The sequence below is a fragment of the Balaenoptera physalus genome (genome assembly GCF_965194825.1).
Source record: "Balaenoptera physalus genome assembly, chromosome: 2".
NCBI lineage: Eukaryota > Metazoa > Chordata > Mammalia > Artiodactyla > Balaenopteridae > Balaenoptera > Balaenoptera physalus.
In genome coordinates, this window is record NC_138883.1 from 108,877,544 (window position 1) to 108,892,383 (window position 14,840).

Here is a 14,840-nt window from a genome sequence, read left to right on the forward strand (position 1 = left end):
CTGGTGTAAGTTTTGACCAGGCTGGTTCTGAACTCCCTCGTCCTGTGAGGAAAGCTGCCTGAATCTGATCTTCACCCATGATGATGATGGTCATCTGCATCATTTTCTTAGGTCCACATCCCCATCCCAGGTTCTGAGGTTGGCAACAGGTGAAAGCCCATTTTGTGGAGGATTAAGAGCTTTGGGAATGCTGGCGTCCCCTGCATGCCCAGGAGGTGACAGCCACAACTCCCAGGGTCTCCTGGCTCCGCCGCAAATGCTTCTGAAACCTGCATGCCCATCTCTCTTGCAAAGTGCTCAGGGATGCAGAATGCCTGGGTGCTGGCGACAAGCGGGGTCCAAGAGTCTGCGCAGAAAGGAGCCCTGCAGGGCCCAGGCCTCCCTGGTGGCCACCTTGAGCCTGGCCGGTTAGGAGGTACTGCTCCTCCTCCGGGGGTGGAGGGCTTTCCTTTTGGCGATGTCCTCCTCTGTGTCACTCTCACAATTCCTCTGGAAGAGAGAAAAAAAGAGAGACCCAGGGTAAGAGGGTCAGAAGTTGCCAGGAATGGGGTCGTGCTAGGCAACCTGAGCTGATACACCTGGGTCACGGGCCTGTAAACCAGGGAGACGGACATTGAGGGGAAGCCTATTGCTCTGTTCGGAGACCAGGGGTGGGTGGGATGGGGGTGGGGAGGGACCTGAAATGGGGCCAGACCAACTGCCTTGAGGCCGCCTTCCCAGGAGGAAGGAATACAGGCAGAGCAGAGCATCTAGGGAAAATTGGGTACCAGAAGAGGCCAAATTATAATAATAATGAAAATTGTATCTGGTGTCCTTTGTGGCCGCCACATAGTCAAGACCACTTGGATAGCTGGTCTGTGGGCTGGTGGGTCTCCTGAACTCAGCCTAGAGAGAATGGGGGAGGGATAGCCACAGGGATCTCCCCAAACTCTGACGGCCACTTCACCCCCTCTTCTTTGACTGGCTTAAGCTGCACCTTTAGCCAGCCCTGCCATGTAGTCTTTCCAGGGAAATGGCTTCCGTGCTCCATTTTTATGAAAGAGAAAAAGAGTAAAGTGCAGTCCATCAGCTCCTACATGGTTAAGCCAGAGTGGAGCAGCTACCCTGGTGGTCACCGTGCCTTTTTCATTCATGCCACATGCATCTAATTAAATTATTAAAACTATTAAACAAAGTCCTAATTCAGAAAGACTTAATACAAGTCATAAAAAAAAAAAATCTATTGTCAGATGTTCAATTTTAATGCTTCCTAAACAAAAGGACGTATCTTCTTTCCTTTTCTTTTCTTTTTTTTTTTTAAGGAAAATGCCTTTTGGAAAACTGAATAATAGATGTCTGGAACCCATTCCTTTTTTTTTTTTTTTAATTCTTTGGCCACACCATGGAGCATGCAGGGATCTTAATTCCCCGACCAGGGATCGAACCCGGGCCCCCTGCAGTGGAAGCGCAGAGTCCTAACCACGGGACCACCAGGGAAGTCCCCTGGGACTCATTCCTTTTCCACATGTAGGGTGAGCCATTGAGCTGATATCAGGTGCTGACTGTTTGAGTAAAAAGAGGACTATTTTAAATGTTTGCACAAGGACAAAAATTAGGAAAGAGTTTTATACGCTTTTTAATTACTCTCTGTTCCTCTTTCCCAATGGCCGGCACTGTATCAGGGCAACTCGGCCTGAAAGGCATGCCCGCTGTCAGCCATGTGCCTATCCAGGGCCCTCTCTCCTTCCTCTGGCCTGACCCAGCTGGAAATCCAAGGTCAAGATCAACTTTAGCCAAATACATCCTGGACCAAGCCCAGCTATAACAATAAAAATAACTCAAGCTCTGCTGAATAGAAACTTTTAAGCATGAGTCAGAGCCATACAATACAAAACAAAGCTGGAGAACAGTCTGCTTGTGATTAACAGGGATTTTCAGAGGGAGCAAGTCCAGTCCCCTTTTACAGCAGATGAGGAAGGCAGCCAGAGAAGGGACATGGCTTGGCCAAAGCCACACAGTTGTTTTGGGTCTCTGGAGCCATAAATCCTCAAGTTCCGGACAAGAGTGAGAATCAAGAAGAGCTCAGGCTGGTGGGGGGAGCACAGGGGCTGTGCCAGGTCCTGCGATGCAGCCTAAGTGCTGTGCGCCCCGAGGCTGCCCAGGGCTGACAGCCCATTCACCTCAGGCTACCACCTTCCAGCCTCTTCCTGAGCAGGCAGTCACCTTCTGTCCTGACCTGTGCCATCCTAGACACTCCTGGGGCCCTCACCACACTCAGTGAGCAGTGGGGAAGGTCTGTCAGGGAACCTCGACCAGCTGCAATACTAACACTGCATTTCGTAGCACCAGCACTGCATTTTACAGTCTACAAGAGGATTTTAAACAACAATAATAGCTGCTAATAAGTATTGAGCACTTAAAATGCCAGGCTCTAAGAATATGTCATCAATTAATCCTCATGACCACCCTGTGAGGTAGGAACTATTGTTAACCCCATTTTACAAATGATGACATTTTGGCACAGAGAGGTTAAGTAATTTCCTCAAGGTCACACAGTAAGTGGAAGATTTGAATCCTAGCAGTCTGCCTCCAGAGGCCATGCTCTTACCTACTATATTACATTGTAAGTCTCTCATTTTAGATGTACGTAAAACTGCAACAAGCCAATCAAATATAAGATATCATCTAAATATTATTGTTTTTATTATTATTGGCAATCTAAAGCAAAACAGAAACGGAAAAATCGGCAAATGAATGTAAAGCTTTCATTCTAAAGCAGATCCTTGGGTTGTCAGGAATTGATTTTGGATTGCCCCCGGTAGTCTCATTGTCCAGTGTTCCCACGGTCCCTGGCAGGCTACAGGTCCTCAGGGGAAGGCTGGGGCTGTGGAGTGGCAACAGCAGTCCCTTTGAAAGCCCACCAGGAAAGGATTCGAGGTCCTCCAGAGGCTCATGCTGCCCCCTTGGAGCGCCCCCTCCCAGCACTACCCCAGTGGTCCCCCCTAACACAGATCACAGTGCAGAGCCTGCCAGAAACAGTTAAGCCCCACCTCCTCTCCCCGCCCCCCGCCCCCCAGCTCCAGGCCACACCCAGAATTCCACCCAATCAGGGCACTGCATTTACCCACCAGGTCCTCATTCTGCCTCATCTGCACCTTCTTCATCAGGGAGCGGGTGAGGTGGTTACAGAAGGAGACGATGCTGAAGGAGAGCTGAGGGAGGGAGAGGAGAGGAACCGCCAGGTGAGAATGTGCACCGAGACCCTGGAGGGAACCAGGAGCCCACCTGGGCCCCCCGCCCCCACCCCTAAGCCCTGACCCACCTTCCACCGCCTGCGGACATACTGCTTCTTGAAGTTCTCCAGGTTGACCAGGGACTCCCTGCGCACCAGGGCTTGCTGGTTGTCCACAGGCTGGGAAACAAAGCAGAGCATGGCGGCTGACGCTGGGCTTCGGACGGCAGCAGGACCCCTGACCACACGCCATCCTTAGCCTGACCCCGGGACCTCCCTGCTGGGCAGGGCATGCAGAGGAACCTCACGCTGAGGGCAACGGCTCCAGAAGTCTCAGCTGTTCCGGAGATGCCCTCGGCACCCCTGCGCTATTATTACCACAGGCAGATGTGCACGCTGGCTGGGCTGGAGGCTCAGCCCCTACCTCTCCGAAGGGGAAGAGCAGGAGGCAGGCAGGTCCTTCAACCATGGGTCACTCTGGGGAAGGGTTATCGTACAGCAGCCCAGGATGCCCACTGTGCACTGGGCCAGTTCTGGGCCTAGCAAAATGGATGCCTCAGACGGGGCATTAGTACTCCATTCAAAAATAAATGTAAGGAAATAGGGGCTTTGATGGGGGTCGAGAGGAGATGGGATGTGTAGTTGCCTTTCACTGCTTGGCAGTCAAGGCTTAGCTTAAACCCTAACTTCTCCAAGAAACCTGGCATGGCTTCTCTGAGCCTCAGTTTTCTCATCTGTAATATGGGGATAATAAATAACATTGTGTCACAGGGTTGTTTAGGATTAAGTAAATGTGGGATGTAAAGTGCTTAGCTTAGAGCTGCTCAATAAATAGTAATATATTATTGATAGCCTTCCTGTCTTCTCCATTCCATCTTTTTATAAATTATTTTATTTTTATAATAGCTTTATTGCGATGTAATTGATATACAAAAAAAACTGGACGTATTTAATGGACTCCAATGTGAGGAGTCCATTCCCTCATGAATTCCTGCCTCTTCATAAAACAAGGTTTTCCTAGATTGAGAAATCAAGAGATGGGTTTCAGGGGTTCTGTGAACCTCCTGAAATGGTCTGCAAATTTTAGTGCATAAACTTGTACATGAATGTTCATAGCAGCATTATTCATAATAGACAAAAAGTGGACAGGACCTAAATGCGCATCAACTGATGAATGGACGAACAAAATGTGGTATATCCATTCAATGGAAGAACTGAATGGAAAATCCATTCATGGAAAGAATGAAGTACTAATACATAGTACAACATGGATAAACCTTGAAAACAGTATAATAAGTGAAAGATGCCAGACACAAGAGGCCACATATTGTATGATTCTAATTACATAAAATGTCCAGAATAGGCAAATCCACAGAGACAGAAAGTAGATCAGTAGTTGCCAGGGCTGGAAAGAGGGGAGAATGGGGAATGACTATCTGTGAAAGGGTGTGAAGTTTCTTTCCGGGGTGATGAAAATGTCCTGGAATTAGATAGTAATGATGGTTGTATAACCTTGTGAATATACTAAAAAGCACTGAATTGTACATTTTCAAATGGTGAATTTTATAGTATGTGAATTGTAGCTCAATAAAAACAAAACTTAGTGGATAGATACATACATTTCCTCTGAGAAGAGTCAATAGCTTCCAACGATTCTTAAAGGACTCCGTGACCTCAAGGAAATGAACTGCCTGGGGCGATCCCCACCCAGCTCTATTTTTCTCTCTGCTCTGACAGCCTCCTCACAGCAGTGCCTCCTCTGGCACCTCAGTGACCGCTGAGTGAGGTCACTCATTGATTCCTGATGCTGGCCTTGTCTCCTAACCACACTGCAAGCACACCTCCATGCCTGTTTATTTTTCATCATGGCGCCAGGTGCCAGTGGAAGCCAGTGCATATGGCCGGCCCACACTGCTCTGGACCTGACATCTTCTGGCAGGAGGCCCTTTCCCTGTTTACCCAATCTCCCTCCTCCAGGACGGCCTCTGTGTGTTTCAAAGCCCAATTCAAACATGACCTCTTCCAAGATAACTTCCAAGAAACACTGTCTCTCCCTCCCAACATGACCAAAACATGTGTGCTCCTTTATTACACTTAGCACCTCTCTCGGTCAGCTCTGCAGTGGAGTCAGCCCACTAGTGAACAACAGCAGGAAGAATTTCCTTCATGTTTTTGTCAATGTTTCCTCACTACCCACTCCTGATCCAGAGCACAAGACAGTGGGTGCTGAAGAGCTGTATGGATAAACTGTTTCCCTGAGCTGCTGCAGAATCAAACCAGAACGAAGTCCCAGGACCTACTCATTCCCACCGGTGAGAGGCCCAGGCACCAGGATCAGCCCAGCCGTGAGACCACGGAAGGGTGTCATGACCCCATGACTCCCCACAGCTCTGCCTGGGAATCAGCAAGGTGAGAGGCAGAGTCCTGGGGAGGTCAGGGAGCAGGGAGGAGAGTGCACGCAACCTTGACACAGAGGGGAGATGAGAGAGCCAGGGGTTATTCACTCCCCCAAAATGGGACACGGTGGTTTGGGCCAAAGAGTGCAGGAGGGGAGAGAGGAGGAAAAGGAGGAAGGCACAGAGGAGAGAGAAGAGAAAAGGATGGGGGCTCTGAGGGGACCATCAGGCCATACCCTGCTCTCCCAGCTCTTTCCTTAACCACCTCTCATCTCCTCCGCAAGCCCAGTCCTGGGTTTAGGTCCCACCTGGAAGAGAGATGCAAAAGAGGGCAGAGGGCAACTGATCTGTGCTGAGCCGGCCTTTTCCTGGCATCAAAACCTTCCAGCAGGGCTTCCCTGGTGGCGCAGTTGTTGAGAATCTGCCTGCTAATGCAGGGGACAAGGGTTCGAGCCCTGGTCTGGGAGGATCCCACATGCCGCGGAGCAACTGGGCCCGTGAGCCACAATTACTAAGCCTGCACGTCTGGAGCCTGTGCTCCGCAACAAGAGAGGCCACGATAGTGAGAGGCCCGTGCACCGCGATGAAGAGTGGCCCCTGCTCACCTCAACTAGAGAAAGCCCTCGCACAGAAACGAAGACCCAACACAGCCAAAAATAAATAAATAAATAAATAAATTGAAAAGCAGGATTTGATAAAATATAATGTAATTTAGAAAAAAGAAAAAAAAAAAAACCTTCCAGCAGCTTCTGGGCACTCTCAATAGAACCCAACAAGCTCACCAAGAACCCCAAGGCCTGTATCACCTGGGTCCTTCTGTAACCTGACTTTCTCCCCATCTCCTTGCTGTCCCTGTGGCTTTCATTGCACGGGTCTGCTTGCTGGTCCAGGAACCCAAGGTCTCCGGGTCTTACTGTATTTACTTTGCCATTTTGTTCAGGTCTTTGCTCAAATGTCACCTCCTCAGGAGGCCTTCCTTGACCACCCTATATAAAATAGCACCCAGCTGCCCCATGCAACTCACTGTGCCTCTGCCCCAGTTCTTCATAGCACCTGTCACTACCTGACATTTTATTCCATATTTATTCATTTGTTGTTAATTCCAGTTCCCCATACCTCTCAGCAACTAGTTTCTCCTTCCCAAGGTGACTGGCATCCTGCCTTCCCAGCCCACAGAACATTTCTACCTCTAACTTCACAAATGTCTGCTATTCACCTTCGAGTCGAACCCTTGCAAGGGACACTCTTGCACTTCACTTGGAGAGTTTGATGAGCTGGAATTAGTAGACTCTGGGAGTGAAGGGACCTCTTTTTATCTACTTACTGATTGGCACCCTTGCGAGGAGAGAGATGGCTAAACCCCACGTATGGAAGGTTGACAGGCAGGCTAGGGGAATCCTGTGAGAATCCCATCTTCCAACTGGTCCAGCAGTGCCAGCCACTGAGCAGAGATGCCCAACTAAAATATCACATCGGACCATTCCCAGAGGCCGTTCATGGGAGGTGATGCAGTTACTTCTAGGGCCCTGTCTATATGCTACACAAAACAGCATGAACTCTGAGGAAGAGGCCATAAACCTGTCAGGCTGGCCTTTCCCAATCAATGGGCCTTGTTGGTTGCTAAGAGGCTCACCAAGCGCTGACACTGTCATCTAGGCATGAAGGCAGAGAGACATAAATTCTGCAGTGAAATCAGTTCCCAGAAGGAATGTGGCACCAACACTTTGGATTAAATTCAGGGTGTGAGGGGCAACAGAGTTTGTTCCGCCTTCTCCTGACCCTCCCCTTTCTGCAAACAAACAATGCCCACCTTCCAGCCTTGTGGTCCTTCAGCGATACCAGAGACTGTGGGCGATTTTGACCACGCTCCTAGGAGCATGTTTGGTGTCTCAGAAAAATGTTGGGAAGGGAGAAAAGAAGACAGAACGCTGTGGCTAAAGTCAGGTTTTGTTCACGCGGATGCAAGTGTCTCTGAAAAAGTCCATCGGGGAGAGCTAGGCAGCACCGACATCCACAGAGCAGGGAGATCAAGCAGCAGCCATCGTCCCAGGCGTAAAGACAGACCCTGGCTTTCCAGAAGAGGCACTCCAAAGACTTTGTCTAAATACCAGGCCTCCGTAAAAGGAAACGAAATTGAGTTATTTGTAGTGAGGTGGATGGACCTAGAGTCTGTCATACAGAGTGAAGTAAGTCAGAAAGAGAAAAACAAATACCGTAGGCTAACGCATATATATGGAATCTAAAAAAAAAATGGTACTGATGAACCTAGTTGCAGGGTAGGAATAAAGAGGTAGACATAGAAAATGGACTTGAGGACATGGGGTGGGAGGGCGAAGCTGGGGTGAAGTGAGAGTAGCATCGACATATATACACTACCGAATGTAAAATAGTTGGCTGGTGGGAAGCAGCAGCACAGCACAGGGAGATGGGCTCGGTGCTATGCGGTGACCCAGAGGGTTGGGATAGGGAGGATGGGAGGGAGGCTCAAGAGGGAGCGGGTATGGGGACATGTGTATGCATACGGCTGATTCACTTTGTTGGGCAACAGAAACTAACACAATATTGTGAAGCAACTATACTCCAATAAAGATCTATTAAAAAAATAAAATAAAATCATAAATAAATGAATACCAGGCCTCCTCTACAAACTGCCAACAGTTTGCAACTTTTCGAACCTCCATCTGAGTCACTACTCCAGCCCCATCCTCCACTGAACGCCATGGACACCTGAGAACCCACTTTCCTCTCCTGCCCAGGAGTGTCTCTCTGAGCCTTGCTCCTTCATCTCCCTTAGTGGCATCTCTCTGTAGGTGGCATCTCCACCTCTTCCTTTTGCTGGCTGTTTTGCTGGCTGGAGCCTGGGCCCTGCTGGCCTTACCTCCCTGTTTAACCAGGAAAGGAGCACGTGAGGCTTATAGGGGCTTGAGTCTCCACCTCCTTATGCATGGGTGGGGAGAGCTGCAGAGAGGCTGTGTTCCTGCAGGTTGTCCCTACATTGAACAAGCCAATGGAAAGAGGTAAGAATGTCCCTTTCCTTGCCTGACCCGGCCTTACTTTTCTGAGTTAGGTCTCAGCATGGATACACTCTTCACTTTTAATCTTCTCTCCGGGACCTTCAGTTTTCTGAGCAAGTTTTCATCCCCAGGAAAAGCTTCAAAAGCTCTCCCTCCTGTACTGAAGAGACTTGAGAGACATAACATCCCACTGCCACGTGTGGTCTGTGTTTGGATCCTGATTTGAACAAACTGAGTATAACAGGACACCCTTAAGAAAAGCAGGGGCAGGTCACTCCAGAATGTGTATCCAGATGATAATAAATAATTATTCTTGATTTTGTCAGGTGTGATAATGGCACAGTGGTCATAGTAAAAAGAAACTCCCTATCAGAGATTCCTGCTGAAGAATTTATGAGGTAAGTCAGTCTGAAGTTTGCTTTAAATTACTTCAAAGCTGGATAACAGGTACGTGGAATTCACTCTGCCATTCTCAATACTTTTGTGCAAGTTTTGAAAATCCCTATAACAAAAAGTTAAAAACAGAAAGTCTCCCTCTTTTAAATCTCTGTAATCTCCTTCCCTTTAATCTCCATTTGACAGCTCCAGGTTCCTGACACCAAGCTGGGCTCATCCCCAGCCCTCCAAATTCTGCCTGGTACCTTCCCCACAAGGCTACAGCTTGGAGGGGAGTGTTGGGGGCAAGACCCACCCCCGCCGAGAATGTTTCTGCCCTCTGCCACCCCTCTTACCCTTCCTCAGTCAGAGTTCGTCTCCCTCCTGTTTTCTGGAATATTAGGTACCCCTGTTTTCTCACTCACCATGGCCTTCCTCACCTCCCAGTTGGTTGGGGCCCCATCTGTCCCAGACACTGAGTCTTTTATTCAGGGGTTGTCTTGTCCTTATCTGTCACCTCCCTCCAGAGCCAGAGCACAGTCAGTGTTTGTTCAATGAACTGGCCTCTTCTGCTCCTCAAATATGCCTACTGCTAGATCTCCTCTCCAGGGCAAAGGATCTTCTCCACAGGCCAAGAGTTTCACAGACAAAGCAGAAAAGGCCATTCAGTTCCACAGACATGTACAGAGGCTGCCAGTGGGGGTGGGAGCTGAGCAACCAGCCCCCTCCCACCAGGGCCCACAGCACCGCCGGATGGAGTGAGGCGGGAAGTCGCCACCTTCAAGATCACCTGGAGAGGTGGGTGGGTGGTACGGGGAAGGGGTTCACAGAGGAGACTCCGGCTTCTCCTACCATTATTCCTCTGCTCCATCCCTTCACTGCCAGCATCCTGCATCTGCAGAATCACCGGTTACCACGTTATCACGCCATCTCCACCCTTCCCCACACAAAAGGGTAATCGTGTGCAGCATGCCTCTGCCTCAGAGCAGGGACAGACTGCTGCCTTCTCCAGGCGCCGACTCTCCAGCCTCCTTGGGAATCGCTATTCAGGAAGATGTCACACGCTCACCCTGCCCTCCCCAGGATGGCATTTGCCCAGAGCACAGAGGCTGACCTTTCATTCACAGCCTGGTGAATGAAAGGATCCTCTGTGACGGTAGATGGGCCGGCCCACAGAGCGGCGCCCCCCAGGTCTTCGTCCGTCTAGGTACCAACGAAACACCCCATCCCGTCACCATCGGCCCTGCCCTGCCCTGTCCTTGATGTCTCTGTTAAAATGCCAGCTGTGGGCGTGTGGGGAGGAATCCAGCAGGTCCTCTGGCTGGGCATTCCACAGGCTTCCTTGGGCTCGCCTTGGCATCAGGTTCTGCTGCCAAAGGGTGATGGGAGTTGGACCAGCCAGGTGACAGAGGAAGGTCACAATCTCCTCTGATTTCCCTGAAAGACTTGGGGGGCATTTTTCACTTCACTTCACTTTGTCTTTGGAAACTCAGTACATAAAAGAGTCTGTTCATAAAACATCTAAATGACAAGTTGTTACCCACGACTGGACATGAACACAGAGAAGACGATTCCACTACTGTGAGGAAAACCACTTAGGGTTCTGACCCCAGCTCTGGGGCTGACTAGCTGGGGGACTCTAGACAAATCCTGTCCTGTAAAATCCTGTAAAAAGAGGGTGTCAGGTAGCTCACGTCTGAGGGCCCCCCAGTATGGACGGTGTGAAGCTGATGCCAGGATTCTAAAATAACCACCTCTCTCTCCCTTTTCCCAGTCTCCCTAATTCAAATCATCATCCACATCTTACCACTTTATTGCATTTTATTTCGACCTTCACAAGAAAGTTTGCCCTGAGTTGCTCAATCAGGGGCTTCCTTTCCTTAGGAAACCTGTTGACTTGGCCAAAGGGACCTTTAATCTTTGCAGTGCCTTATGCCAAATGGGTACATCATGTCCTGTAACAGGGCAGGAAAGTTCTTGGAGAGCTCGTAGATGGGTCTTTTGTATCAGTTCTTCCAGACAGGGTTTAGGGAACAGGGCTTTGCCATCTTCCATGGATTCCAAGATGCACATTTTTGGATCTCTGAAATCAGGACTTAACTCCCAAACAATGGCATCATATCCTTACTGTCGGTCTGAAGTGAAGGCAGGTGTTCCGGAAGATGACCACACTGATTCTGCCAGCCATTGGGGCCACCCAGCCTCAAACCGTTTGACGTTAGATTCTCTGCTCGAGGTTCTTCTTCTTTGTTGTTGTTGTTGTTTTGTTTATTCACCTGTTTTGAGGTTCTTTTGGATCCCACTGATTGTGCAAATGCAGAAAGCAAACCTGCACGAGTACCACGGACCTGGGACTCCTATTCTCAGTAGAGGATTTTTCCATCCCTCTACCCAGTGTCAAGGTTGAGACACACACGTTCCCTTGCCTCCCCTTCCTGCCTGGTGGCTTTATTTCCCATCTACCCTTTCAGTGAGGGTGTCCCAGCTTTGTATGTGGAGTCTCCTATTGGACTTCCCATCTCGGGCTTTGTTTTTCTTTATTTTGGGGTCATAAAATAATGACGCATTTACATTTGATGAAAATATGCTTTCTTATAGTTGATGAAAAAAGTTTCTGTTACAAATATTATATATGATATTTGAAGTGATCCAGCATGCAAATAGAATTAGAGGTAGGATTTTAAAGAAATGGTTTCATGGGATCACAGTCTCATGCCTCATCCTAAACCACTCCCCATCTGTGCTGCTCACTGGGCATCCCTGCCCCCGCCAGCATGTCGGGCCGTTGATTGCCTGGCACCCATCATGGCTCCCCATGACTCTTGGGATGAAGGCAGAGCTCTTTAATACGGCAAAGCCCTGCTGGTCCTGTCTTCTCTCCAGCCACATCCACACCATACTCTATTCTCTCCCCTCCAGCTTTCTTTCTGTCTGAGCAATTTCAGCTCCCAGCACAGAGCCCTGGCATGACAGCTCTGTGGGAGCACTACCTTCTCCCTGGTTTGCTTAGCTGATCTCAGCTCCAGCATCACCACCTCAGGGATGCCTTCCCTGCCTAGATCATCCCCCACTGCAGGCTCCTGCAGTGCTGCATCCTTCTCTTTCATTGCATAGGTCCCAGCTGCAGTTCTACCTTTGTAGAATGTTCTTGATGAATGTTGGAATCGTTACTGGACTGCAAATTTCGTGAAGGCAGGAAACATGCCTGTTTTCATTCAACATTGTATCCCTGGGGCCAGGCTGAATGCCTGGCAGTAGATAGGTGCTTAAAAATTCTTTGTGAGTGCATAGATGGATGCATCTTGGTGTAACCTGCCCCACAGCAGAGAGGTAAACTCTTGGAGACTGGGGCAGTTAGGGGAAGCAGAAGGAGCAACAGACATCATCAGAAGGTCTCCACTTTTGCCACTATTGTGACCTTGGGCAAATCACATCCTCTCTGTTTCCTCAGCTCCAAATTGGGAATAACACCTACCCCACCTATCTGACAAGGGGGGTTTGTGAGTCTGTGAAGGCACTTTGAAATGATACGATCTGTTCCCTCACCCCCAAGCTTCTAGCACAGCACTGGGCCCACACTCCACACTCTTTCTCTGTGAGCTAGTTGGCTGGCCCCTCCTCCGGGAAAAGGGAGACAAGATGATCCAGTCCTCAGGGAGGGGTGCGCACAGCTTGAGGTCAGGAAGGGAGCACTGAGCCTTGGGCTCCCCAATCTTAATGTCCACCCTCTTCAGACCTTAGGGACATGAGAAAAGGAATCTGCTTGTTGAGTCCTTTCTGGCCTTCATTCCCAACACGAGATTGGAGCCCTTAGCCAGAGGTGGGAAGTGGAGAAGGGCGAGATGCTGCCCCTTCCTTCCTATTCTGCAGGTGCTCTTCAGACAGGGACACAGCTGGATGGGAACGATAAACTGCGTGCCTTCTAGGACACACTTCTTAGGACAATTGCCCGAAGGTATAAGGCTTCCACCTGACTTGGCAAAATACATGAAAATGCTTACTTTACCTCTGGGATCTGAACTTTAATATTAACGTGGATTTTTACAGTAAAGCCTATTTCTTCCCGTATACTTCATCTTAGAGTCGGGCATCCTGGGTTTCTGTTTCATCTGTACCAACTAGCTATGAATGAACCTAAGTCATTTTCCCTCTCGAGGTCAATTTCCTCTTCAGTTACATGGAAATGACAGTAACAACAATCATAATACCACCTATCTTCCTGTCTCACAGGTTCCTTTAAGGATCAAAGCCATAAATGCTTGGTAAGTGAAAAGTCAGTATAAATGAAAAGTAATCTTTTCTCTGTGCATTCAGAATCCCTCCTTCAGCAGCAGGAAAGCACCAAGCCAACTGACTATTATCCCTAGTTAACTAGAATGTTACCCAAGACCTGCAATCTATAAGGCGGGAAGCGAGATGTGAACAAATCCATTATCACAAATCAGTTATCAAGTATCTCTCCGGGGCCAGCCGTCCTCCCTCTGTAGGAGGGTACACTGAGGGGTGTTCATCCTCAATCGTTTTAACAGCTTAGCTGCCCTGCCAGCCACCCTCCCAGAAAACCAGGCTGGTGAGAGGAGGTACAGAACGGATAACTAGCTAGCCCCTCCGTGATTCTGGATTGTGGGAAGGGGGTGGAAGGCTATGCTACAGACACACACCCCTGCAGGAGAATTCTAGTCGATGCCTCGGCAGGGCAGTTGGGAACGGGCTTTAGCAAACCATCCAGGATGCATTACTGACTCGATTCTGGTGCTCAGAGCTTCAAGCTGGCCTAGACATCCTTACTGCGTGAGCTGTTGAGCAGCTCCCCTAGGCACTCACTGGAGTCCTGGCAACACACGGAGCTGGGGCTGTCCACGCTCCCACTCTCCAGCTGGAAGCCGCCCACCAGTTCCTGGAGCCACTGTAAGTCTGCCAAGAGCTCCTGCCCCAGGGCTTCAAACTGCGCCTGCAGATGGTCCAGTTTCCTGGCTGTGCTCCTGAGGCGGGACCCCGTGGCCCGGATGTCCTCTCGCAGGAGCTTCTTCGAGGACTGTACTTTGCGGAACTCGTACCTGAGCTGGGACAGGTCGTGCTGGGCTCTCTCACTCTCCTCCCGGTACCAAGCCTCCTTCTCATTGTAGATGGAGACCAAGGTCTCCACATCGTCCTGGATGGTGTCACGGGCCCCCGCCAGGGCCCGGCATCCCTGGTCCATCCGAGCCACGTCCTCAACCACACAGGCAAAACGCTCGAAGTTGACATAGGTGTTGTCGGGGGGCATGCTTGAGTGGCATTTGAGGGTGTACTCTCTCAGGCGCTCGGTCTTCAGCTGGGCGGGCTCTGCCTTGCGCTGTTCAGGGGTTCTGATCACTCCTTTGGACTAGGGGGTGTTTAGACAGAAGGGCCAGAGTTACTTGGACGTCTGCTCCAAGGGCAGTCCAAGGTGCAGGCAGACGGCACACGAGCAGCCTCTTTGCATTCACTGCATGCGCCAGGCTTCGGGCGGACCAGGGCGGAGCGATCACCCACACGGACCGTAAGAAAGGTCAGGCCGAGGAGGACGGGTGCTGCCTGCGCACTCATTTCAGGGCAGGGTGGTCCACGGCCATTAGAGAGGGTCTCCACACGCATAGCATTTAAGGATGCTCGCACAGACAAGCAGGCTAGAGCCAAGATTCTGCAGGCATCCACTCAAGGCCGGAAGCATACGAGGCCATGGCTGATGGGGGCAAGCTGGGGGCTTCTCTCCCTCATGGCCAGTGGGCTCCCTGGGCCTTGGCAACACTCGGCAAGCTGAGCTAGGAGGCAGCCCACCAGACTCCCTAGCTCTGTGGTCTGGGCCCAAACCTGGAGGGCCCC

At 50.1% G+C, this 14,840-nt stretch overlaps 1 protein-coding gene across 3 annotated transcripts in view; it reads right to left on the reverse strand.

Annotated features, from left to right (window-relative positions):
- Window positions 1–265: 265 nt before the first annotated feature.
- Window positions 266–14,840, reverse strand: part of DAPK2 (death associated protein kinase 2) — a 122,574-nt gene continuing 107,999 nt past the window's right edge. For 2 of the 3 annotated variants that reach the window (XM_082447193.1, XM_082447194.1), the window contains exon 10: window positions 10,800–14,361. In XM_082447193.1, coding sequence (XP_082303319.1) covers window positions 13,771–14,361 — 591 coding nt within the window. In that variant the 3' untranslated portion in view covers window positions 10,800–13,770. Of the gene's footprint in view, window positions 490–3,107; window positions 3,192–3,301; window positions 3,392–10,799; window positions 14,362–14,840 lie in introns of those variants that run through there. The other variant, XM_082447195.1, reaches the window with a different exon arrangement.